This window comes from Amaranthus tricolor, chromosome 12 (assembly GCF_026212465.1).
Source record: "Amaranthus tricolor cultivar Red isolate AtriRed21 chromosome 12, ASM2621246v1, whole genome shotgun sequence".
Lineage (NCBI taxonomy): Eukaryota > Viridiplantae > Streptophyta > Magnoliopsida > Caryophyllales > Amaranthaceae > Amaranthus > Amaranthus tricolor.
Window position 1 is genome coordinate 4,082,634 of NC_080058.1, and position 26,918 is coordinate 4,109,551.

Consider the following 26,918-nt stretch of genomic DNA (forward strand, 5'->3'; position numbering starts at 1 on the left):
TATTAGGTTAATTTAATACATATTTACAGTCGTAAGAAATTATTTACAACTGTAAAATTATCACTTATAATCTTGAAATAACTAATTATAATCTTGAAATGATCGTCTATTTTTATATATTTTATTACTTTATTTAATTCATTATACTCAATTTCTTAGTCATCGTGTTAAAAACAAATTGGCGCAACAGACAAATACTTGTGAATAAGGAAGAGAAATATATACTGAGAATTACAAAAACGTGAATCAAGGCAAAAAACGAGAATGTATGGAAATAGCTAAAAAGAAAATATATGGTAAAACTTGTTGAATATGGGGGAGTACTAGACGGGATAAAGGGGTTTTTTGTCGTGAAGTAAAAAATGAGATATTACTGTTGAATTGAAGGGAGTATTATTTAATTGAATTTTTATTGGTTGTTGTTAAAAAGTGAAAAAAAAATATTTACTACCACTTACGTTCTAAGTTGCACTAAAACGGCCACGGACACGACACGGGTACGGGAAAAAGTTAACTTAAAAATGGGGGGCACGGGGACACGAAAATGGTAATATAATAAATATAATTTTACAATCTTTCATTTGATATATGTAAATAAACACTTTAAAAACATAAAATGCAAATAAGTACCAAATAAACAACAAGAGTATTTAAAAATAGTCATACAAAAACCAAATCAAAGAAAACCAAATAAATAGGTAAATTGAAGTTTGATCATCACACATCATCCATATTTTAAATTGATAATCCATTAATTATAAAATATATTTTGTAAATAATCTCACGTAATATATATGAATACATAAAGATGAAACCCTAAAACTAGATGTTATCTTTATGATTTGCTTCTAAACCCAAGCATGGATCCATATAAGACTATAAACTTAGAGGTCCATAATTATAAATTAACGTATAGGTTGGTAAACTTTCGTTTCGCTATGTAATAAGAGTTTGATTCTCCCCATTAAAAGAATAATTAATTTCTCTTCCCTGTCAGTAAGTATACAATAGGATATATATTTCTGAATAAAAAAAAATAGACACTTGCATCTCTAAAAGACAATCAACTAGAATTAGGATCATAGACTTAATTATGATTATCGGTTGTAAACTGCTCCCTTGATCTGATCGCTTTGAGCTTTTAACTTTTTGAGTCATATAATGCAAACTCAAAAAAATGGAGAAAATTAGTTAATAATTTTAAACATATTGTGTATTGTATGGGCATTGAAATGGCAAGGTTGATGAAACAAAGTCTTTTTGAACTTTTTTTCTCTCTTCTCTTTTTAAAAAAACCTTAATATCTAAAGTTGATTTTGGGTTATTATCAACCTTTTGGTTGATGGTAAGACCCTAATTTTTCTGTTTTAAGCTTTTTCAATATGATTAGAATAAATATTTATCCTCTCCGTACAAGAGAGTTGTTTTATCCATCCATTGGGTTAATTCTACCCATATATATATTGGGTTTTGCTCTCTCTCCTCGTGAGTCGTGAGAGTTTGAGGTTATGAATTTTGATCTCTAGTTGATTTGTTGGTAGAGATTAATCTAATAATGCAACAGAGCCCAAAATTGCAATTGTCATCAACTACATCAAATTCAATTCTATCAAGAGTCTACTACAAATCGAAAGACCCCCTTTGTAGAAGGTTATGTCAAACAGCGATATGGAAGAGGATATTCAGTATCGTCGGATCTCATACACAACGATCGTAGTTTGTTAATTTTGAATTATATTTGATTAAAGTTGTTATATACTTGCTAATTTTTATCTCTGATTTAGATATTATATGATTCTTTAATAATAAATTACATACTATTAAAAAAAAAAAAAAGTCTTCTTGAACTTCATTATGGCTTTAGAGTATATTTGAGGAAAATACAATTGGAAGAACCATTTAGTTCAAAGCATTATTATTGTTAGTATTCATATCAAATATTAAAAATTAGAATAATAAACTGATTTTTTTCCATGTTACGCATAAGTCAAAGCCTCCACTTCGCTTCTCACTGAATCAAACAGTTCAGTAGATAAATAGCGCTCTCCAAAACTAGGAAGAAGTACCTACAAAACAAATGAACACAAATTTAATTCCTTCATTTACACTTGTGTACACTCTTTTTAATTTTTACATTATTGAGTTATACTCCCTCCGATCTTATGAATTAGTCCCATTTCCTTATTTGGCAAAACCTTTGAATTAATCCCATTTCTATTTTTGGCAATTCTTTTTTACTTAAATACCCTTAGTTCACACAAGTAATTACGAATATACCCCCATATACCTTACTTACCCAACTACCCTTCACTACTTATCCTTCACTACTTACCCTTTACTATTTACCCTTTTTAATGGACCCCACACAATCCTTAATATCCGTGCCCAAGCAAATGGGACTAATTCATAAGATCGGAGGGAGTATATAACATACACCGGGGTCTAAATCCACAACATAGAGCCTCTATTAATATAGGTAAGTTTTTGGTTGAATTGGTTAAAATATAGTATTAAAAGTCAATGTGATAAAAATCACGTGTTTAAATCTCTTCACTCCTCATTTAAAGTAGAATATTAAATATCATATATTCTATTATCTTCGTATGAAAAGTCATGGTGAAGTATATAACATATTCTAACATCTCAATTATTAATTTAAATTTTTAATTTGATTGGAATTTGCAAGCGTAATGAGTTAGTTTTCTTAATAAGTAGTTAGTATTCCCACTTACAACAATCAATTTTCCAGCTAATTCAGGCTTTTTTGCTATTTTTATAGCAGCAGCAACTGCAGCTCCCGATGACAATCCTACCTAACCAATTTAAAGCATACGAAATATTAAACATCAAAAAAATATATCAACGATTAGTAACATAAAAATCATACCGAAAGACCTAGGAAAAAAGTCAATGATAAAACAAATTACTACTATATATAGAAAGTAAAAAGTAAGATACAAAAAATTATATATATATATATATATATATATATATAAAGAATTTCAAGTGAGAATCATCCTTATATAAGAATCGTGAGAATCAATCTATCTGACAAAAAATTAGTATTACTTTTCTATTAAAAAGATGTTACATTTAATCAAAAAAGTGTTACTTCTGATTTAAAAACAATGATACTTTTCCTCAAAAAGGTGTTACTTATTACATAAAAAAGTGTTACTTTTCGGAAAAAAACGTGTTACTTTATAATATTTTTTTTGAAAGTAACAGATTTTTGCTAAAAAGTAACAGCTTTTTAAAAAAAAAACGTAACATTTTTTTGCCCAAAATCAACACATTTTCTGTAAAAAATAACATATTTTTATCAGGTAGATTGGTTTTCACGATTCTCATAAAAGCTTGATTCTCACTGGAACTTGACCATATATATAGATACGGTCATCAAGTTTTTTTAAAGCTAATGCCTTTATATACGGTCCATATAGACTGAAAAAGCACTTAGGATCGCCACTGAATAAAATAATTGATTATTATTGAAATAAAAGATCTTACCAATAAACCTTCTTTCAATGCAAGAAGTTTAGCAGTTCGAATGGCTTCATCGGCAGAAATCTGAAAAATCAATTTAATCACGAAAGCATGCTTAACAATGTATATATAATATATGATCCTATAAACAAGAACAAAACTTGTTTGATGTGTTTTTTATTCCTAATAATTTGTTGTGTTTTTTATAATGGAATATATTAAGATAACTGCTTAAATTATGTATACGTTTTATTTATTTGAAATTTGTCCATTTTTTTGTTTGTCCACTTTTAGAGAGAGAAATTCGTCCACTTTTAGAGAAAAAATATAAATTAGATTTTTGAAATATATATTGATATAAAATATATTTATGTGAGATCTTGTTAGATGTGTCTTGATGTAAAGTTTTTTAATAGTATATAATTTTTATAACTATTTATCATGCGTACTTAGAGATATTAAGACTTAAAATTTGCTAAAAAATGCGTACAAAAGGTAAAGTGGAGAAACAAAAAGGAACAGAGGGAGTATGGTGTAATTTGCTATTAAGGGTTAATAAAAAATAATATCTTTATTAGTGTTATTATTAACAACAAATAGAACAAAAAAAAATAACAAATAAGAACAACTTTAAGAAAAAAAAAATACTTTATTCTATCTCCTAAAAATTTTGGTATCTCATAGGAAAAAGGCCTAAAATTATAGTTTTAAGTTTTTTTTAGTTATTACAAAACAAGAGCTTTAAAATTTTAAAAATAAAAGTCTTATACAGACTAATTAGTCAACACTAAAATACCGTCAAGATTAGCTTAAAGCAAGTGCAAGTTATGTCTATATCCAGGGCCCTTAAATAATTTTGGTTTTCAACTAATGTTAAGGTTTAAACTTTTCTATAAATAAAATAGTTTAGAAGTGTATAAATAATTATTCGCCTCAGGCCCCTAAAAACCTTGGGTCGGCCCTGAATATTGTGTCATATGCACCTTTATATTGAAAGAGTAGAATCAAATGAAATAACTAAAAAAATAAGAGAATTTTAAAAGAGATGTAAAATATTTCAATGTAAATTAAATTCGTATTAGATTTATTCCGGTAGTTACTCGAAATGATTGGAAGTAACCTTACCTTGATAACTTCTTCGAGTATGTCAAAATCGAGTAATGGAGGAATGATACCAGCTCCAATTCCTTGGATTTTATGTGTCCCTACATTGTCATTTGAACCATCAAGTGCTACTTATGAACAAGTTGAGTGAAGAGTGAAGAGCGAAGACTTACGAGGCTTTTCTCCATTGATGACTGCACTTTCGGCTGGTTCTACGCCGTACACCTACTTGTAATCCATTATAGCTAATTAGATCAATAAAAACACCATCTCATATTTGCGTTTGACAAATATAAAATATTAGGTATATGTGCGTTTGTTGATTTGATTTGAATCTAAAATCCAATTGAAATTAATTATCATATTGTGATTTCAAAGTTTTGATATATAATTCCAATATCATGTTATATTAGATTGGACTTATTGTGAATTTCAGCATATATCGGAAAATTACAAGGTGCACACACTTTATAAGCTAAGGAGACATATACCATCCAAAAACTTTATGAAAATGGGAAGAAAGACTCCAGTAACTTATAAAGTGTGTACACCACATCCAATTTGTCGATGTGGGATAACTCATTTCAACATATGATGATTTGACATCAAAAACAATAAAAAAATTTAATTGTCTTTCTAATAGTGTTACACTTTTAATACTCGCAAAAATATGAGAATTTAAAAAAAAAAAAAAAGTGTATAAAGAAAAGAGAAATCATACAATATTATAATTTTGTTGCTAAATAACAAATGTCAATCTAATAGTCATTTGCCAAAATGTTGTAAGATTATAATTTTATAGTAAAAAATTATAGAATCACATTTTTTACTTTGATATAAAATACAATATATTGTCATTTTCAAAATAAGGTTGTTTTGGGAAAGTAATATTCATTTTTCAAACATAATATCTTAAAATCTGAAAAAAATTAAAATTGGGGCAATCAATTATTTCATCAAGAGCCAATTGCATTGAGAAGCTTTTTATATGATTATAAGATTGTTTTCTGTAATATTGAGAAATCTCATTAGAATTTTTTCCAAACAAAACAATTTGTTTCTAAATAAAATATGCAATTAAATAGTAATTTAAAATTTACATTTCAAAAAAAGTCGTTAATAAAACTTCGTGCATTGCACGAGTTTTATACTAGTATTATACTCCTATGTTGAACTTGGTGTGGAGTGACATTTATGATTTATATTAAGATTTTTATCAATATTCTCTGTGTCACTCTCTTTTCCATTATTTTTTATTTGATTGTCTTTTTTATTTTGAATCATTTTAATTTTTAACAATGACGAATCATTTTCTTTAAATCTCATTTATATATTTTAATTATTTTTAATTTTATCCACACAATTTTTTACATTTCTTTATCAGGGTTGTTCCTGACTATAGGTAATGTATGCACTTGCCTAGGGCCTAAAGTTAAAAAGGGCCTTAAAATTAGAAAATGATAGTTAATGGAAGAACACACTACAATTTATGAGTAATTTTTTATCATTTAAGAATCATACGATACGTCTACATTTTTAATGCTAATTATAATATATAGGGTTCATCTTTGTTATTTTTCCAAACACCCTTTTAAGTTCAGACTCGACTCTCTATAGAAAGAATCCACTTATTTCAGTTTGCCTAGAGGCCCATACAATGTCAGGAACGACACTGCTCTTTATTTATTACCAAACACATTTTCCCTAGAATCAACACACTTTCTCTTTATTACTATTTGAAAAGGACAGAGGAGTATTAGTTTCCATTATAATTGTTATTGATAGTGACATTTTCTAATATAATATCAAAATGGATTGCGAGAAATGCAGAACGTGGCAAGTATGTAATTTGGTCCAATATAAAGAAAGAAAGAAAACAAATAGGAATAAATGTGAAAAGTAGTTAAGATAAAATTTGGTTAAACGAGATTAAAAGAAAGGTACCTTAATAGAAGGATTTTGTTGTTTAAGGAAAGTGGAAGTGCCAGTAATGGTACCACCTGTTCCAATCCCAGCAACAAATACGTCCACTAGCCCTTGTGTGGTTCTCCATATCTCTGGTCCTGTTGTTTCATAATGTGTCTGCATCAACCATCCCAACATTTTACTTAAACATTAACAACTTCCTTCTATTCTATAAGCCCATTACTTTTGGATTTTCTTCTTTTTTTTTTTTGTTGTTCCATTAGATTTGGCATCTTTTTACTTTCTATATATAATGTGGTTACAATTACTTTATTTTTTGGGACCATTTCGAACAAAAATAATTATAAATTTGAAAATTATTAAAATATTTTGTAAATTTTAGTCTTAAAATTTAGGTCTTTTGTGGATTATAAATAAATGTAAATTTTTTTTTTGCGAGTTATAGCCACTAAAATGTCAACATCTACAGTATTCAATCCAAATCATAGGATTCCGACCAATGCAACCTAAAATTTCGAACACTAAAATGATCGAAATCTCGTGATTTGATATGAATGTTGTAAACATTAATACTTTAGTAGTTATAATTCGTAAAAGAACATTAAGGCTCTAATTCGAATTGGCCTCAACTTTAAGGTTGTAATTTACCTATAAATTAAAATATTATTAATAAAAAAGTTGATACTGATATAATGTGAAATTTGGGTCATATCTAGAATAGGATGAGAGAGTTGTGCACGATCTTAAACTTCAATATAAAATAAAATTTAAATTTTATACTAGAGAAGAACAATTTTTAATGTAGTATTCAATCATTTCTATTACAAACCTATGTACTCCAGACTTCATTTTCTTGTTTCATTAGATTTGGAATCTTTTTATTTTGTATTATGTGGTTACAAATATCTTTTGAGGCATTTTCAACATTAGAATTAAAAAAAAAGCCTTGATAAGAAGTTGATAGTGATATAATACCGACGATTTTTCTATAAATAATAAAAATATCAAAATATTGGCGACCGTACATAATTAAACCAGTAGATCAATTTCATTGGTTGTCTACTTAAATTCTTTTTTTTACTATTCATTTTGATTTTATATCATCTCAACTAGTAAAATCTTTTTTCACTTATTCTCCGAATCTTTCTTAATCTTCTATTTTTATGATCTTTATTATTGAAATTTCTGAGTGTTAATATTTTCCTTCATCCATATTAACCATATATTAAATTGTTGGAATTAAGACTTTCATATTCTGAAAATAAAATTGATTCCTTTCCATTAGTTCTCATTTTGAATCATTTTTATATATTTCAAGTATCTTTTAATTTCATTCATACAATTTTTTTTTTTTTTTATCTATTAATAATATCCGTTTTTCTTTAAATAACACTTTCTTTTTCATGTATCTAAAATGAGCGTGTGGATGGTGGAATGGAGAAAATAAATGCTATTATTAGAAAAAAAAATAAAAAAAAAAAAAAAAGATTACCTTAGGGTTAGCAGGATTGTTCATTTGATTAACCAAAAATCCAGCAGGCGTTTTATCAAGTATTTCTTTACATTTCCTGTCCATATCATAATAAGTACTAGTGGGACTGACCAGGTGCAATTCTGCCCCCAATGCTCGAAGAACTATTCTTCTTTCAAGACTTGAACTTGATGGTATTACTATTTTCAGTTTATATCCTTTTGCTGCCGCAACAAATGCTAATCCGATTCCAGTATTACCGGTTGTTGTTTCAATCAGAACCGTCTTTTTACATTACAAAAAATACATGTTATTACAAACATGACTATCATTTAATAAAGGCAAAATGGACTATTGTTTGGGTTCTTAAATTCTTTAATGTCCAAAAACAAGAATTGAATTTTGATATAATCAACTTTTTTTCTAAGTAATATATGACTTATTAGTGATTTTTTTTATAATATAGTTAATATTAACAATATAATATAAAAGAAGTATTATATTATTTAATACTCCATATTTTTACATATAAGGTTGATTTGAACTTGAATTTAATTTTTATATAAGCAATTTTTTTGTCTGAGTAATATATGAATTATTAGTGTTTTTTATAAAATAGTTAAAATATGGGAAATTTCACGTGATAACCATGAGCTTTTGGGTTTTTCACGTGGTAACTAAAACTTTTAAAAAATCAACGCGGTAACCTTGAGGTTTACTAAATTGTTCCACCATCACCTTTTTTGCACATAAAACGTTAGCAAACGTTAATTTCGAAGCTTTATAGCTGCTGTACGCCTATTTATGCAACTCACCATTTCAAATGCCATCAATTTCAACCTTTTTCCCTGAAACATAAACCCTAACTCTACTATCTTTGAATTTGGAGGAAAAAATATGATTTGGACGAATGATGATAGAGTTAGGGTTTATGTTTTAAGGGAAAATATAGAAGCTGATGACATTTGAAATGGTGAGTTGCATAAATAAACATGCAGCAACTCGAAATTAACGTTTGCTAACGTTTTATGTATAAAAAGGTAACGGTGGAACAATTTAGTAAACCTCAGGTTTAGTTACTACGTGAAAAACCCCAAAACCTCATGATTATCACGTGAAATTTCCCTTAAAATATTAACAATATAAAATAAAAGAAATATTTTATTATTTATTTCTCCTTTAAAGTTTTTAAAGCTCCTTTTTTTATCACCGAGATATAGAGTATAGTTGAAGATTTCACACTATAAGATTATTCTAAGACATACCTTTCCCGGGGAAATCAAGCCCTTTTCTTCAGCATCTTTGATCATACTAACTGCAATTCTGAATTAAAGCAAGTTTGAGTAGAATTTTTTTTGTATTTTACTCTAGGATGCAAAAATATATACTCCCTCTATTGAATTGCATTAATTATAACATTGGTGTTTTTTACAAGGTGGGTAAAAATATGTGATTTATAAGAAATTTTTGAAAAATATGTGAAAGGAAAAAAGAGGAGTTAAATATATATATAAATAAAAAATAAAGAAAAAGTGTAGTCCTAGCTGAAATAGAATCGTAGCAAATTTTATAAGTCAAATTAAAAATAACATTCATTGCAATTCCTATGGAACACAAGGAGTAAAATAGACATAGCATCTTATTTATAATTGTGATATAGATTACACGATTACACTACGGAGTTGATGCAACTCTTGTTTTGTAAAAAATCAACTAATATCATGACATTTATCCTTGAAACAGTTTAAAACAGTTTTTTTTAATAATATTAATTTGGTAAATTTGAAAACTTTTATAATTCAATCGATACAAGTCAAAAAATCCAGGATAGCTAGGGTAAATGTGATCACTATAAGAAATGATGCTTTGATACCATGTTAAGAAATCAACTCAATCAAAAGTTTAAACTGATAGTTAAGATCTCAGGATATATTGTATAATCTAAATATCTAATTAACAATCACCTGTCTTTGACACTGGAGCATGGTTCCATCATTTCGAGCTTGGCTGCAATGTGTGCGACGCAACCCTCTACCACACGATTAAGGTAAACCATTGGTGTATTACCTACAAGCTGCAACACATGACTTAAGAGGTCTAAATTAAGTAAAGTCTAGAATGTCAAGTCAATAAAAATTCACAAATTGTTGTATACCGTGAGATATGGATTATATTGTTCAACTTATACATATATATAGTATCAAAATACGAGCTTTTGTTTAAAGGTTATCTGATCGAAAGATGGTCTAGCATAACGGTAGCTAATAAAAATAAGAAATATGGGCAAAACAGTTGTTTATGGATATATTTGGTAAAATTATGTATTGACTATTAATTGTTTATTAGAGACAACAAGTCCAACACCAATAGTTTAAAAGTTCGCATTTGAAATTGCCAAAAATCGTTTATCAAACACGACTTTTTGACCAACCAACCAACAAACAATAAGCCTAAATTTAACTAAAAATCCAAATGAGAAGTTATTTACCAAACACTTCTATGATCCTTAATCTTAGTGTATGTGTATCCCATAGAAATATAATAAAATTATATAAAAAGTGTGATAATATTATTTTTCTTATGTTTTCAATTGGTTATATTAGGGTTTAAAGTACAATATATTCTTTAATGTTCTTCCTATTTAAAATATTTTACTTTAAGGAGAGATAAATTTGACTAAAATTTTAAAAGAGATATAGATGATAAATTATTTTCATGTGAAATTTGTTATTCTTCTCAATATATAGTTTATTATTATATATTTTTTAAATTTTTTATAATGTGTATTTATTTAAATATATTGATGCTTAAAAATTAGAATAATTTACAAATTATTGTTTTAAAGTTTAAGACTTTTGCGAATTACAAATTTAATGTTTATTTTTTGCGAATTACAATCACTAAAATATCAAATTCTACAACGTTCAGACCAAATCACATAATTCCGACCACAAAAATGGTCGAAATTATGTGATTTGGCCTGAATACCGTAGATTTTGATACTTTGGTTGTTGTAATTGGCAAAAAGTAATCAAAACTGTAATTCGCAAAAGTTCTAACTTTAAGATTGTAATTTGCAAATTATTAGAAAAATAATTTTGAAAACCGTGTAAAAATTTAAAAAAAGAAAGTATTTGCTATATATAGTCTTCCTAGTTCCTACCAATAGGTTTTAGTCAAGTCAAATTAATATTTGATGAGTTATTTACATTCTAAGATATATTTTATTAATAATACAATATAAAAATGTTTATTGATCTTATATAATCCAATTTCAAATAAAGTTCAATCGGATTTAATTTTGGACAATACTACTATGATCAAAGTGACTTTTGACTTACTTCAGTCACGTCTTTTGCAATCCTGCATTTTCCCTCCATGTGATGTACCCAAGCAACTAAGCTGCGAAAATTTTCTCTTGTTAAGCTTTGCAAAATAAACAAATGAAAATAAACTCAAAATTATTATTACAATATATACTCCTCTGTTGCTTTAAGATTGCTATTAACAGTGATATTTTCTCTCACAATATTTACTATCATTAGCAATATTTTCTTTCATAACATGTACATTCAAGGATTACGTATTGACTTTGACTCTAACCTTTTGAACCCACTTAATGTAAAGTTTGGATCTGTCTTACTCAATATATTAGTACAAAACAAATTTTTATTTTCGTTTACAAGTTTATTGGTATAATATTTGCTTTAAAAAGTCATGTCTTCGATGAATTTAATCATAATAATATATACTTGGCATTATTTCTTAGAGTTATATTTTTATATATTTCATATTATGAAATTCGTGCATTATACGAGTTTTTATACTAATACCTCAGTATCAAACAAACATAATCTTATAAGTACAAATTTTAAAATATTAAAAGACCAAACAAAATGAATAATGGAAGTAGAGATAAGAGAGATATACCTTGTTTCAAGGAGCAATTTTCTTAAAATGTGAGTTTTAGCCTTTGAATTTTGTATGCTTAGAAAGGTTTAAATACTTCAAAAACGTGGGAGGGAGGAATAAAAAATTGTTTCTTCTTTTAAAGTATCCACATGGTCCGTGTGAATTTTCTACACCACATATGGAGATTTTCTTTTTCAATAAACTAGGGGTTGTGTAATTTTTTAATTATTTTATTTTGATTAAAAATATGTAAAATATATATATTAAAAATTGTGTTATAAAGGTATTGTAGTTCATTATATTTTACAATATGTTTTCATTGAAGTAATTTTACTTTTATGTTATACATCTATATGATAGATATAATAAAGATTTTGATTTTTTTTGCTAAAGAACTTTATTGTTCACCAAAAGAAAATTTATGAAGAAAAGTATCCTAATCTCTAAGTACAAAACAAACTTGGAAAAAGCCAAAAACAACTCAGAAGAGAACAAACTACTAAGAAGGATGTCAATCCAAGCTCTATTAGTCTTGCTAGCTTTCTTCACAACAAAAGTAACACACACAAACATCTTGTTTGAATTTTTGATATTTATTTGAATTACTGAGTAGACCGAGGAAAATGGAGAACTAAGTGAGATCTGATCTCAAGACCTTGTTTGAAAAAGGCGGTACTTGCTCTAATTGAAATACGATTCAATTCTCACATTTTTTATATTTACTTAACCATAATTTATTAAAGTGTAAAAAATGAAAAGAATTAAAAATAAGAGTAAAAAGACTAAGTCCTAGTTTAACCTGTGTTGTGATCTGTAAGTAGCTTTTCTCATGCACTCTTGGTGTCACTCATTTTTCTCTATAGTGCCTTTTCAATTTAACTAGGAGTTTACTACCGTTCCCCAAGACCTTAACTTTGCAACAAAAAAACTAAGTTGAAGTCTAAGACTAAGACCATTTAAAATGATAGACATATCCATGAACAAAAAGTTACACTTTAGGTAATATTTTAAATGGAGTTGGGAATGAGACTCTAGATGAGTAGGATAGAAAATACTATTGATGGAAAAAAGTCTTGATAAGCCTAAGAAAATAAAGGAAGAGTAAACTAGGTAGTAGGTATGATGCGCCTTTTCACGTAACTTCGTTTCAGCGTCCTAACCCACGAAAATCTCCCTCTTCTTTCCACCATTAAAATCAACTTCAATCCTTCAATTAATTTCATCAAATTTCAAGATTCTACCACTAATTAGTTCTATCATGTTCCTACATTCACTTCAGGTATTAACTTTTTGTTTTTTCCTTTTTCAAAAATTTAGTTTTTATATTTCTTCATCAACTTTCAAATAAATGCAAGTTCATAAACTTGCAAATTACTACTTTTTGGTGATGTAAACCTTATTAAGGTACCTTTTTAATATAAATTTTTTAGTTCTTTTTGTTTTTAAAAAGTATGTCCTTTATAGTGGTCATTTACACTTAAACTCTATAAACATGTCAAATGTAGTTGTTATTTGCCATGATCTTCATAATGAGGTTGTTTGTTCATGAATTTAATGTAGAAAATTTTTGAATTTAATGTAGAGAATGTTTGAATGCAAACCCTAAATTTGTAAATTATATATATATATTTGTGCAGTCAATAATCAATGTTCCTTGTTTTTAAATGTTGTTATGAATGTTGTGAACTCTAGTTATGAGGGTTGTTGAACAATGTACTTGCTTTCTTATGAACTTGATGGTGATGTTGATTTTGTACGTATTGTTGTAGAAATGGCTTCATTTCGTGTGACTTTTGTATGTTTTTGGAATGGTTCAATTCGATCAAGTAGTAGCAATGTTAAGTATGTTAGGGGAAAACGTAAACTGTTTGCATGCAACTCAAGCATGGATTTGAATGAATTTAAACATCTTATATGCTCTAAGATTGGCATTAACGCTACAAGAGGTACTGTTAATGTAAGTTTTAGATACAATATGAGTGGAGAATTGTTAGCTCTTCTGGTTGAGGATGAAGACGCTATAGATGCAATGTGGGAGTATGCAAAGTCTACCTCTATTCCTTCTTTAGAGTTATATGTAGAAGAGGTAGCCCTAAGGAATCAAGATGTCAATGTTGTAGAAACAAATGCAGTCCTGAATGTAACTTCTTCTGCTCCTTCTCCTACGCCTTTCTCTACCCAAGAAATTCAAACTCCCATTATGCCATCTTCCTCTTCTCCTTCTAATGAACTCAATCAACTTGAACTTCAAGTCTCAAATGATGATACGATTAACTTAGAAGATACAAATGAGCCTTGGGATGATGTAAATAGTGAGAGTAATGAATTCGTTGAAGCTCCTTCTGAGGACGATGCAGGTGTAGATGAGGAGGCTCTAGCTAATGACATGACCTTAAGCAACATTCCAAGAATCGTTGCTCCTACACCTTATGCACTAGTTCCCCCTTTAGACGAACACGTTGAGGACCTCTTGGAGGTCTTGGGCATGTAATACAACTTACACCGATGAAGGAAAGTTTCAAAAGGGTATGATGTTTGATAACAAGGATGCCTTGTTGGACGCTGTTAGATTGTATCATATTCGTAGGAACGTTGAGTACCGAATTGAGACTTCAAATCAAACTGTGCTTACCTTGAAGTGTAAGAGGGGGTGTGCTTGGAGGCTAAGGGCTAGGAAGAGCTCCTATTCATCTACATGGGAAATTGTTACGTATAAAGGGAAGCATGGGGGTTGTGTATTAAGTACTGAAAATGTGTCAGCTGACACATTCATTTGACATCTTTCGTTATTAACAATGTTATTAGGAATTGTGTTGCTGAAGACCCATCAATTAATATCTCTGTGGTGCTACAAATGGTGAAAGACCAATTTGGTGTCGAAGTGACCTATAAACGGGCATAGTGTGCTAAACAGCAAGTCCTTCTCTCTATCTATGGGACATGGGAAGACTCTTATCCTCTCCTTCCACGCTTCTTGAAAGCAATGCAAGTTTTTAACCCCGGGACTGTAGTTGAGTGATTCTTTAAGGAAGATAATGATGTTGGTGTGTACGTCCGTCTTAGTATTAGAACTTTCCAGCGTGTGTTCTGGGCTTTTAAACCTAGTATTGAGGGGTTTAAGTGTTGCAAACCCCTTATTGCCATTGACAGAACACACTTGTATGGTAAGTATTGCCATACATTATTAACTGCGATTTTTCAAGATGGGAACAAGGGAATCTTCCCGCTTGCCTTTGCTTTGGTAGAGAAAGAATGCAAAGCTGCGTGGTTTTGTTTATGGCGTGTATTCGTAAGCATGTGATACATAGTCCAGGTTTATGTGTTATTTTTTATAGACATGCGGACATTCTAGCAACCATGGAGGAGCCGGAATGGCAACCTCCAAATGCCCATCATAGGTTTTGCTTGTGGCATTTGTTAAGTAACTTCAACCATCAAATGGGTAATGTGAAGCTGAAGAAGATGTATGGTAGGATTGCAGAGCAAAGACAACCGTCAAATTTATTAATTGCACTTTCACGTGTAGTTTCGATGGGACCCTTACCCCGCTGAGGCATACGCAGCATTGCTTCAGCACTCATGGATATTGTCAGGGGCGTGGAGAGCATCTATACCTTTGATATGCTTCGACATAGTCCAAATGCATCACCTTGAGCGCGTACTGCGCCAATTTGGGATGGTACATGGCATCCCGCCGCCTTGTGACACAGAGGCGGAGCTCCATCACAGCACACGCAAGGGTCAGGAACCCAAGAACTGGTTGGAGATCAACTGGCGCTATATCGCTTGTTGGGATCACAGGCTAGAGCTGCTGGCACAACGTGCGCCGATCGATGCTGTAGACGTACGTACTTCGGCAGATTACATGCTGTGGTTCCTCTCCATCACTCGTCAATGGATGACACCACGAGGTATCATCGCAGCCGCCCAGTACGCTCCCGTAGCACCGACGATGACACAGTTTGTAAGTATTTTTCCATGTTGATTATTATCCATAGAACTTACATATTATAGATTTCATTAACTCCAAATTGCATGTAGGCACAGGGCATTATAGCTGTCATCAGCTCCAGCCAGGAGGAGCCTGTACGGGAGATTGCCCAAGACATACTCCTAGGGACACAGTTTCAGCACTTCATTCTAGAAGTCGTTGTGCCTGACACCACTATGGACGCTCGGGGGTCATCTCCTCATCATGCCGACGTTCATCTTGAGGAGGTAGACTTAACGTGCCCCGACTATGGTGTCGGGTCCTCACAGGGTGCTGGATCATCCCAGTATCAATCACCTCCCCAACCCGAGCGTCATGCGACCCCCTCTTACTATCGTAAGAGGTGTCATAAACCGTCACAGTTAGATAGGGTACATGAGGAGGATTAGCATTAGTATACTGTTTTTATATATTAAACATTAGTAACGTTTTGTATATATTAAATATTTGTAACATGTGAACCGTTGTGTATATTTTGTAATATATATGTAGATGTATATATGTTTATCGTATTATCACATGTTTATTATGAATGAAATAATGTTAATTACTCAGAGTTTTCGGCGATGAATCATTCCGCCAAGAATTAAGTAAGAATTTAATCAAAATCAAACAGACAATCATATTCAAATAGGGAAAATGCTCTCGAAGATTCAACACAATTTCATTCATGTTCAATGAATCCATATCAAATTACATAGTTCATTCGTTAAGTTAAACCACCACTGCTAACTAAGATTGCTTCTTAAACTTTCTCATAATCCTTTCAGTCTCTTCTTTCCTATGTGCCATATCATTTATTTGTCTCTTGAGATTAAATACCTCATCTTTAAGCTCTTGTTTTTCTTTTTCAAGCCTTATTATTAAGACTCTCTGCCATTTGGTACCCTCCGGAGCAATCCATCTAAAGTATGTGCAATCTAATCCTTCAACCAAGTAGAAAGGACAAGCAACAAAATCACGGCCATGATCGATGTCGCTCCAATCTGTATAAATCTCAACTTCATAATCACAATCACAAAACACTTCAATAGAATGCTCCTGTGACATCTACGGAACACATATGATATAGTAACATAAGTAAACATTCAAAAATAATATTAACATTTATATATTGAGAATAATACTAACTTAATACTTTATGTTACCTTCAAAATTGATTAACTAGAACAATAATGATGGAGTTTGGATACAATAAAGTAGGAAAATGATGGAGTTATGTATAGAACATAATAACAATGGCTATTTTCAACTTTATAACAATTATTTTTTAATTTTACAACGGTTAGTTTAAATCATACAAAATAGTCAATAAAAGTCAAACCTGGTCAAGCCTTTGTTCGCTGTTACTAATAGTGAACAAATGTTGTATGAGACCACAAACAATAAAAAAAATAAAGATGGACAAAAGAGCATGCATGATTGAGATGAATATGTAATAACCACCACAGATCCATCATCCTTGATGGGCTTTTGGGTTAATGGGGTCCTTGCATCTTGATGGGCTTGCTGGTTAGTGCCGTCCTTTCTCTTTCATGGGCTTGCTATAGTCGGCTTGTCGTTAAGTTAATAGGTGTATATGATGGTCCACTGTGATCCTTCATTCTCCAATAATCTACACAATTCTGTTACCCAAAATCAAATCATTGAAAACCAACACACATATAAAAAGTATAAACTAAACTAATAATATAACTAAAAAAGGTTTTTTCTTGTAATTTGTCTAAATCAATATGGGATGACAAAAGAAAAAAATACAAATTTTTAAATAAAACAGTTTTATAACGAGAATATTTCTATTGTGCTGGACTAATCTACATTTATAATCTAAAAGTGATGATCTGTAACCTTAACAAATTGTTGTATGAGACGATCTCACCGAGAGATGCGTGTTATACTTGACTTACATAGCTCATCTCATACATATTATGAAAATACATGCTCCTTATTTGAAATTGTCTAACGAAGAGAGACGATCTCTCACAAAAGTAGCTCATAACTTAAAAGTGATTAATTATAACCTTAAAGTAATCACTTACGGTTTTAAAGTTTACATTTTTAAAGTGTTCACTTTTTATTGTCTTAAAGTGATCATTTATAATCTAAAAATGATCACTTACATTCTTAAAGTGACCAATTAAAGCTTTAAAGTGATCACTTTTTATAATATAAATTTAGTTACTTATAACTTTAAGTGGTCATTTATAATCTGAAAATGAACAATTAAAAAATTGACTAATTATATAGATGCATCACTCTCAATGATTGGTAGAGAAAATATATTGTGTGATTGATAGATCAAATGTGGCGATCTTGAATTACCAACCTCAATTGTTTTCTATGTTAAACCATTGTGGGGTTGAACTATGGAACTTGATTTTGTCTCCTTTATTTACAATATTTTTTATTCTTAAACATTTTTTTTTTGATTTTGCTATTTTTAATTTAGAAATAATATCATTGGTATCACATTATTTTTTGATCTCATTTAAACGAATTCTCTCATTTATCTTGTCCATATTTATTTTAATTTTTTGTTTTTGTTTTATTCTTTCTTGCTCCCTTGATCCCTTAAACTTTGTTATAACAAATAAAACATATTAATTTGTTGTGGATAAAAAAGATAAAAAATATTTTTTTGACAGACAAATTGACTAAATAAATTATCAGAATAAGATAAGATATACTTATTAATATAAAAAGTTCATTCTCAAATAATCACGTTCCCCATATTTTAAATTTGACTGAAAATAAAAAGAAAACTCTTTCAATCACTTTGAAAATATTTTCCTGCAAAATTTAAGGAAACCAATCCTTCTTTACTCTTCCATCTCCAACACTTCCATTCCTCATGAGTTTTTCATCAAATAAACACAAAAGAAAATTGATTATCACTTTCATACATGAAAATATTTCATGAAAATATTTTTCCACCAAACCAAACATCCTCTAAAAGAGTTAATGTTTTTTTTTATTGAGATTAGAATAAAAATATAAGACCTAAGTCAAAAAAAATGTAACATAATCTATGAGATCCACTCAAATTAAATTAAAACAAAATCAAGACTACACTAAAAAAAACAATTACTTTGTAAAGAGATCGTAAGTGAGATGACCTCAATGTAAGAAATTCATATTATTATAGTATCTGCTATTTAGACTATTTAATCCATGTGTAGAGCACGTCTAATATTAAAACTGTCTCACACCACAAGTTGTTTTAGAAAAACATAATTTTGTAACAAAATCAAGGACACTTTTTGATTGCATAAATGCCAAGAAGCTTCTCTGATGTAGGGAAAATCAATAAAACGAAATTACACAACATAACACATCATTTTTCATACAACACACAATCTATAGTTGCCATTGCTAGAATGACCAATTGATCATTGAGTAAGGTTTAGGAACATACATGACAAACTGGCATTATACCGATACATAAAGATCGTGAATCGTAAGCTTCGGATAAGAGGAAAAAACGAAGAGAAATTCTGATAAAAACAAAATAAAGAAACTGCAAGCCGGAGAAGAATCCAAGACCCTAAACCAAGATTTGAGCTTAGGACTCAATAGGCATGCTCTCCGCTTCCTTCCTTACTGATTCGAATAACACGGAGGATAAATATCGCTCACCAAAACTTGGAAAGACGGTCTGAAAATTGAGACAAGCATGGAGTTAGTCCACAGTAGCGCTCGCTCACAATAGTGCATATTCTTTTTCCACTTATCGCTTTCAGTAGGGAATATGTTTGAAAATACAACCCGTTTATAGAAGCATTAGGAAATGTTGCACTTTTAACGAACTTCGTAAATTAGTATAATTGACCTTCTTCTCGGATGGAGGGAAAATTGAATCTTTTCGGTTTTCATTAGTACATGAAATTAACATATACTGTTAATATAGAAGAAAGGTGCAGTAGTGTTACCACAATGAGTTTTCCAGCATTTTCGGGCCTCTTAGCCACTTTAATAGAAGCCGCAGCAGCAGCACCAGAGGAAATTCCAACCTGAAATAAGATTTAAAGGGTTATCATTTTAACGGACAGTTGCAAACGCATTATGGAGAATCAAACTGGATGATAGCAATAGAATATGACATTTTGTTTCCCCAAAATGTCATTTAGTGACTCCCCGTGTAGGATGGGTTAGGGGTATCAGGTATGCAACCTTACTCTTGTAAAAACAAAGAGGTCGTTTTCGACTAACCCTGGTAGAAAACATTAGACGATACTTCATATAAACAAGAATTACGCATGATTTAACGAGCTTTCACTATTGTCTATTGTAATCTGAAACCAGAGAACTATAAATATTTGGCTTCATCGAGAATGGTTATTGATAGCAATAGAATCCAAACTAAATTAATAGCTTACCAGTAGACCTTCCTTGAGGGCAAGCAATTTTGCCATTTCAATTGATTCCTCGCTGGATATCTGCATCGTACACAGCAGCATCAAAAAGAGAGGAAGAAAATACGGAAACTAAAAAAGAGTAACTAAAGAGTAAATCAATCAAAACAACTCCACAAATATATATTTTCCAACGATCTTCACAGCACAAATAAGTACCAGCAAGAAAAAATGTAACCATACGTCGTGGAGATCCAAGCGATAAGTAATGAAAAACAAGCATTACATGCAATACGTGGAAGACTAGGAAGGCTCACCTGCACTACTTCATCAAGGATATTCACATCCAAAACACCGGGTATGAATCCAGCTCCAAGTCCTTGAATCTTATGCGGGCCTGTAAATGTACACATCATCGAGAACTTAACAAGTTAGAAGTGAATAGCTTAGAAACCTTGCAAAAAAAAAATTTGACAGCCATCAAGAACAGAATAGTAGCACCCAATCATCAGCATATTTTTGATGAGGAAGAGGTTGTTTCGGGGGCTAATAAGAAAGGAAAAAAACTTCTAAATGAGTAAATGTAGGTCATCTACTCCTTTCTTGAATATTTGTGTGAGCTATGAACATCCATGCAACATAATTTTCCTTTTGAAGCTGAAAATATTTTGTGGTTCAAAACAGCATCTATAAGTCTTCTGTAGTTTAGTTCGCCAAAGTGAAGTCTAAATCCATTTGGATTCTCAGCAGGCAACTAGACACACAGTAGGTTATTGTAGTTCCTTAGGAGTTTGGGACCAGTGAACATAATTCACTACTTAGTTCACCTTTTGGATTTGCGATTTGCTCAAAATGGCTCAAAAATAGCCTAACATCGATCCTGATTCGCTTTTTTCGATTCGCGATTCACAAGACAATTAACGAATCATGTGACATTGGTTGAGATTATACCAATAATCCAACATAACAATGATTGACGTTAGTACAAAACAAAAGTAGGATTTGTGCACAACCAAACATCTCATGTTCTTCAAAATATTCACTACCATCCATACTCATATTGAGTAATATAGGAAACTAAAAAAGAAAAACACTCATTAGGGGATGGAATTTGATTACCATGGCATAGTGTCGGTGGCATTATATTATGGTATCTTCCTGGCGAATTTACACTTAAACTCAAAACAGGTATTGCTATAAGAGGGCATAAATTTTCCCTATATTTAAATACGAAATCCCTATTCCACATATACATGGGTATAATACTAATATTCATAAGACCTAACAAGCAGAAAGATGTTTCAACAGTTGGGCTAGATGTTACTTCCATACCAGAACTAGATGGCTTTAGAACAGGTTATCTAGACATATTGCGAGTAGTAATATCAATCATTACACGAATTATCAAAGTTTACAAAGAGATATTGATATCGTCCAGATGTTGATTAGTATAAAAGTTTACAAAGAGAAAATGATAAGAACAACTCAATGATCAAAGTTTACCGGGTTTTCCTCCAGACAATACAGCACTTTCCGCCGGTTCCAGACCAATTAGCTGAAACATGAAAACATAATTTAGGCATGAACCGAACGGAACCAAAAGAGAGAGACATACACGAAACATGACAGAGAAAATAAAACATCACATACCTTAACATTGGGATTTTGTTCCTTTAGGTATCTCCCTGCACCTGTCACCGTGCCTCCAGTCCCAATGCCAGAGACAAGTATATCAATTTTTCTACCTGTGCCTTTCCAAATTTCTGGTCCGGTTGTTTCATAATGAATCTAAACAAAGCAGCGGTTTCACATTAAATGTTCTTCGATAAAATGTTATATTTCCAATCATCATGCACCCAAAAATGCAAAACTAATAAGCAAGACCTTGGGGTTGGCCGGGTTTTCAAACTGTTGTAGAATATAAGAATTAGGAGTCTTATCACGAATCTCCTCGGCCTTTTGAACAGCACCTTTCATACCTTTTGCGGGATCAGTAAGGACAAGCTCAGCACCAAAAGCCTTGAGGATAGTCCTTCTCTCAAGACTCATTGATGCTGGCATTGTAATGATGAGCTTATAACCTTTAGCTGCTGCAATGAAGGCTAATCCGATGCCAGTGTTTCCACTAGTGGGCTCAATCAAGACACTCTGAAACATCAAAGTTCAAACAAAAGGAATACATGCATCAGAACCAGTGTAACATAATAATTCGTTAGCTAATTCGCTTTTTGAAGTCGCGATTCGCTTAAATTTGCCCAATAATAGCCCAAAACCGACCATAATTCGCTTTTTTTCAATTCGCGGTCCACGAAAAGATTAGCGAATCATGTAACATTGATCATAACATTACATGAACACTTCAAGCAAGACGTTTCCCACGCCCAAATTTTCCACAGTCCATCAATTAAAGCAACACAATAATAAACATATCAACAAGTAATATTTCACACATATAATTAGATACTATCACATGCTGAATTGAATAATAACAGATTCTGTGATGCTAATGTCTACTAACCTCTCCTGGAGTAATCAGACCTTTCTTTTCGGCATCAGTAATCATACTGTATCCAATCCTGTAAAAACGCAATTCAAGATCAGTAACGACAAATGGAAGTATATATATACCTGATAATAGTATGTCAAAGTTTTCTATCAATCCATTATTAAAATAACACATAGAAGTTTTTTTTTTATAGAGGTAAAGAAAACCTGTCTTTAACACTAGAGCATGGCTCCATCGCTTCCAGCTTCACAGCAATGCGAGCAACACAACCATCGACAACATTGTTTAAGTATACCAATGGTGTTTTTCCAATTAACTGCACAAGTCCCGAGTTAACACTACTTATAAGATATTGTAAGCTACGATACATCAAAACCAAGTTACAATAATTGGGTATGTATGCTTACTTCCGTCACATCTTTAGCAATGAAGGCTCTTTCCTCAACCATTTTGGCTTAATTGCTACAACTGACACAAAGAATAAACTTTAAGCTCAGCTGTTGTACTTTTTAAATGTGAGAAAATTTTATACCAAGGCATCGTTTGTATAATAAAATCACTTTTTATCACATTATCAACAAATAAATCAATATTTTCAGGCAAAATTTTGTCGTGGTGATATCGGTTCAACGAGAAAAGCTCAAAATAAGCAGCAAAAAAGCTGTCTTATGAAGCTAAAACAAGCTGAAAAGGATAGGTTGTAGCAAGAGAGCCAATGCAATGTACTATTAGTAAATACCATGCATTCTTCATGAGAGCAACAAACAGGGTCGGCCCTATAAGAGGGCAAGAAGGACCCGTGCCCCAGGCCCATAAAAAAATTAGAAAAAACAACGCTTTAATATTTAATCGTTAGAGGCCTATAATAGTATATTAAGTAGTTAGGGGCTAATAATTAATCTTTCGCCCCAGGCCTCTCAAATCTCCGGGCCGACCTTGTCAAAAAGTAGTTCTAAGTACATATCTACATTATTGTGAGGGATGAAATCATCATTTGAGACAACCACCATTGTCTAGGTCAAAATTCTCAAAATACAACTACAACGTTAAGGTCTCAATCACAAATGATTGGGCGACTATAAACCAATAGATCAGTTATAGCGGTCGTAGACATGAACTCACCTTCACCATTAATTTCACTTTTATACCATCTCAACCTATAATTCTAAATTCTTCTTTAAAAAATCTCAAATAAATCACTAAAAATTGCTTACTAGTGATGCTAAAAACATATTCAATAACCAAAATAAGCACAATAAAATCCGAGGAAGACAATAATTATAATTAAAACCCAACAATTTTTTTTGTTATTAATTATTTTGGCGGAATTCCCAAGATTTCAATCAACCTAGAATAATAACACAAACTTAATAAAAAATTCAACCAATCAAGACAAAAATATGAGAAATTATCAAAATGGATTCCAAATCAGTAAAAGATAAACACAGAAATGACAATACAGTGCAGAATACTGAATAATCATTCGAAAAAACGCATCATCATCATCATGTAGAGAATTATTTCACATACCCAGTTGAAGAAAGACAAAAAAACAATTGAATGAAATAGCAAAGAAATGAACTTTAAGTCAAATAAAAGATGCCCACAAACAAACCTTAAAAAAGAGAGAGAAAACTGCAGAGAAAGGAGAATGTGAAGCAGAGTACAGACGAAGGAGAAGAGAAGAATCCAAAAAAAGGTACAAATCTCGTTGATATTATGATAATAAAATTTGTAATTATGTTTGATTTATTTATTTAGAAAAAATACCTGTAGAAGATCATTTCACACCTCAATGTGGCTGAATTGTCGTCAACGATGCTGTAAATTGGCCATTTTCCACGGAAAGCGGCCTCATTCATCTGTTTGCGGAGTATTTCGCATTTTCGCGTGTCTTGACATGTAATTAGTCAATTTTTCTAATTAATTATTTAAAAATATTAAATTTATTAGAGCCCATCTCTTTAAATTATCATTTGTATTTGAGCTGGCCTATAAAAGAAAACAAATAAGTTACTTAGTAGATATTAATGATATTATAAATAGTCATCTAAGATATTGTAAATACTATACACTTACTCGATGGACATTAAGAATATTATAAATAGGCATGAAAGATACAGTAAGGATGATGTAAGTACGCATTAAAGATGATGTAAGTAAACAATAAGAATGATGTAAGTATGCATTAAAATATATTGTAAGTAGGCATTAAGAATACAGTAAATAGGCATTAAGAATGGTATAAGTACACATTAAGGATGACGTAAGTAGAAATTGAAGTATACTATAAGTAGGCATTGAGAATATTGTAAGTATTTATTAAGGATTAAGTAAGCAGGCATTGAGAATACAGTAAGTAGGCATTAAGCTTTAATAGGTTGAGCATGAGAAACATCTCTTACTGCTCATTTAAGAATTTGCGAATTCTTTATTAATACCAAATAAATAATAACAACTAAAAATTAGGCAGCATATATTAAGCCTTCTCACAGTATATATTAAGCCTTCTCACAATGTATATGGACTTTTGTGAGTTCAATAACAATATACTAAAACCAAATAGAGATCACAAATTTTTAAATGAGACGGCTTCATGGTAACACAATCTTTATTGAGCTAATCCATATATATATTTAACGTATTAAAGTGATCACTTATAATTTTTAATTGATTAACTAAAAAAATGACCTGATATATGACCCGTCTTATGAAGAGACAGTCTCGCACACCAGGCAACTTGTTTATTTTCTATCTTATTTGTGATCATCACATTTTTTACATCAAAAAATGTTAAAATAAAGTTAGTGAAAAATAAGTGGAAATCATACGCATTGTAAAAATAGTAAAAGTAAGGTGACTGAAGTTAATTATTTCCGAATAATATAAATTGAAAAATTCTTTAGAGGAACAACATATTAATTTGCTTAAAATGAAAAGTGTAAATATCAAATAGAAACGAAAAGAGTATATTGTCAGTGGGTCGGAAAAAAGTATAGTTTTCTTGGGCCTATCCTTTTTCCAAATCACTCTAAGTTAGGCAAATTAAAAGTGAATATATACTTATGCTTACTCAGGCAGTCTTCTTGAAGTGTCAAGAGGTTTCATCAAGTATGTTTATAGATAATGATTAAAGTCGGATGGAGACACACACCTTATAGGGACTCAACTTGCCTTTCTAAGTTTAGGATTGACTATAGTCTTGATCAATAATTGACTATGAAGCAAAGCAACCAACATGGATGATGTATACCAAGGACTACCTAATCCATGTTAATTGTTAATTAATCACCTCAACTAACCCTCCTATCCTTAATCCTACTAGGTAACTATTCAGTATTCACTCACCATGCAATTAGAAATATCCAAAAAGAATAATATGATGACTACAACTAATATTGCAATAATAATCACAATTAACTATTCTAGCAAAATTAATTAGCAGCCAAGAAGATTATTAACTAATACTACCTTTATTTTCATTTATTTTTCCCATTTACTTTTTTGTGTGGATCCCAATGCAAACAAGTTAAATTCTAAAAAATTGATATTTAGAAAGTATATATTAAAACAAATCTATTAAAATTCCACATAAATATGTATTTTCATATATTATAAATTATATTTGAAAAGAATATATAATAAATGAAGGGAGCACAGGCGGATCTAAGGGGCTCACCCGCCCGCACTTGAGGGTATTCACCTGATTTTCAAAAAAACCGTAGTTAGCAAGGATTGATCTTGTAACTTAACCCCAGGCAATTGTTGTGTGCATCTTACCAACTCAACTAAACATTATCATTGATTCTCTTAGTTCTTATTAATTATTATATCCATAATGCAGACGCATGCTAGATTAATAAGACTATTAAGATTCGAATTATATTTAATTAATATATATCATACTTTAATAACTAGTCCATATATACTTCTCAAATAGTATTGTTCCGGTTGTAAAGAGAACAATCAACACTCTCAACAAAGTTGAAGAGAATACCTTTTAAGGTTCACAAAGTTTATGAACTATTGGGGAGGTCTGAGTTGCTTTTCCGGTCGTTTCACTGCGTATTCCTGCACAAGGTAACAAATGAGGGCTAGAGAGGGGTCCTCCAGGGTCATCCTCCGATGATTAAGTCAGTAAGGATTATGAAAGAATGAATGGTATAGCTT

General features: G+C 30.8%; 2 protein-coding genes across 6 annotated transcripts; both read right to left on the bottom strand.

Moving 5' to 3' along the window:
* Nucleotides 1-1,763: 1,763 nt before the first annotated feature.
* LOC130797256 (cysteine synthase-like) lies at nt 1,764-12,071 on the bottom strand. 3 transcript variants are annotated; one of them, XM_057659780.1, is made up of 11 exons: nt 11,918-12,071; nt 11,329-11,389; nt 9,952-10,061; nt 9,253-9,310; nt 8,009-8,272; nt 6,535-6,672; nt 4,764-4,815; nt 4,612-4,691; nt 3,511-3,570; nt 2,733-2,813; nt 1,764-2,066 (listed from the first exon to the last, which is right to left on the bottom strand). In XM_057659780.1, exons 2-11 carry the CDS (start codon nt 11,365-11,367, stop codon nt 1,977-1,979), a joined length of 972 nt encoding a protein of 323 aa, XP_057515763.1. In that variant the 5' UTR covers nt 11,368-11,389; nt 11,918-12,071; the 3' UTR covers nt 1,764-1,976. The 3 variants fall into 3 exon arrangements, with proteins under 3 accessions (XP_057515763.1, XP_057515765.1, XP_057515766.1); XM_057659782.1 differs by having other exon boundaries at nt 1,779-2,066; nt 11,329-11,384; nt 11,918-12,011; XM_057659783.1 differs by having other exon boundaries at nt 1,779-2,066; nt 9,952-10,054; nt 11,918-11,995.
* A 7,156-nt stretch (nt 12,072-19,227) lies between these two features.
* LOC130797257 (cysteine synthase-like) lies at nt 19,228-24,630 on the bottom strand. Of its 3 annotated transcripts, none has more exons than XM_057659786.1 (11): nt 24,519-24,630; nt 23,156-23,216; nt 22,955-23,064; nt 22,761-22,818; nt 22,127-22,390; nt 21,893-22,030; nt 21,746-21,797; nt 20,560-20,639; nt 20,267-20,326; nt 19,820-19,900; nt 19,228-19,545 (listed from the first exon to the last, which is right to left on the bottom strand). In XM_057659786.1, the coding sequence occupies exons 2-11, from the start codon at nt 23,195-23,197 to the stop codon at nt 19,453-19,455; spliced, it is 978 nt and encodes a 325-aa protein (XP_057515769.1). In that variant the 5' UTR covers nt 23,198-23,216; nt 24,519-24,630; the 3' UTR covers nt 19,228-19,452. The 3 variants fall into 3 exon arrangements, with proteins under 3 accessions (XP_057515769.1, XP_057515767.1, XP_057515768.1); XM_057659784.1 differs by having other exon boundaries at nt 24,364-24,529; XM_057659785.1 differs by lacking the exon at nt 24,519-24,630 and adding an exon at nt 24,279-24,375.
* Nucleotides 24,631-26,918: the final 2,288 nt, after the last annotated feature.

Excerpts from the sequence above, each read along its gene's own strand:
- LOC130797256 (XM_057659780.1), bottom strand. The coding sequence starts at position 11,367 with ATGGAGGGAAAATGCAGGATTGCAAAAGACGTGACTGAA. Across the intron at positions 3,571-4,611 it reads TACTCGAAGAAGTTATCAAG|ATTTCTGCCGATGAAGCCAT; the intron begins GTAAGGTTACTT and ends TTGATTTTTCAG. Across the intron at positions 2,814-3,510 it reads CATTGAAAGAAGGTTTATTG|GTAGGATTGTCATCGGGAGC; the intron begins GTAAGATCTTTT and ends TAAATTGGTTAG.
- LOC130797257 (XM_057659786.1), bottom strand. The coding sequence starts at position 23,197 with ATGGTTGAGGAAAGAGCCTTCATTGCTAAAGATGTGACGGAA. Across the intron at positions 21,798-21,892 it reads AACAAAATCCCAATGTTAAG|CTAATTGGTCTGGAACCGGC; the intron begins GTATGTGATGTT and ends TTCATGTTTCAG. Across the intron at positions 20,640-21,745 it reads ATTGTCTGGAGGAAAACCCG|GCCCGCATAAGATTCAAGGA; the intron begins GTAAACTTTGAT and ends GTACATTTACAG.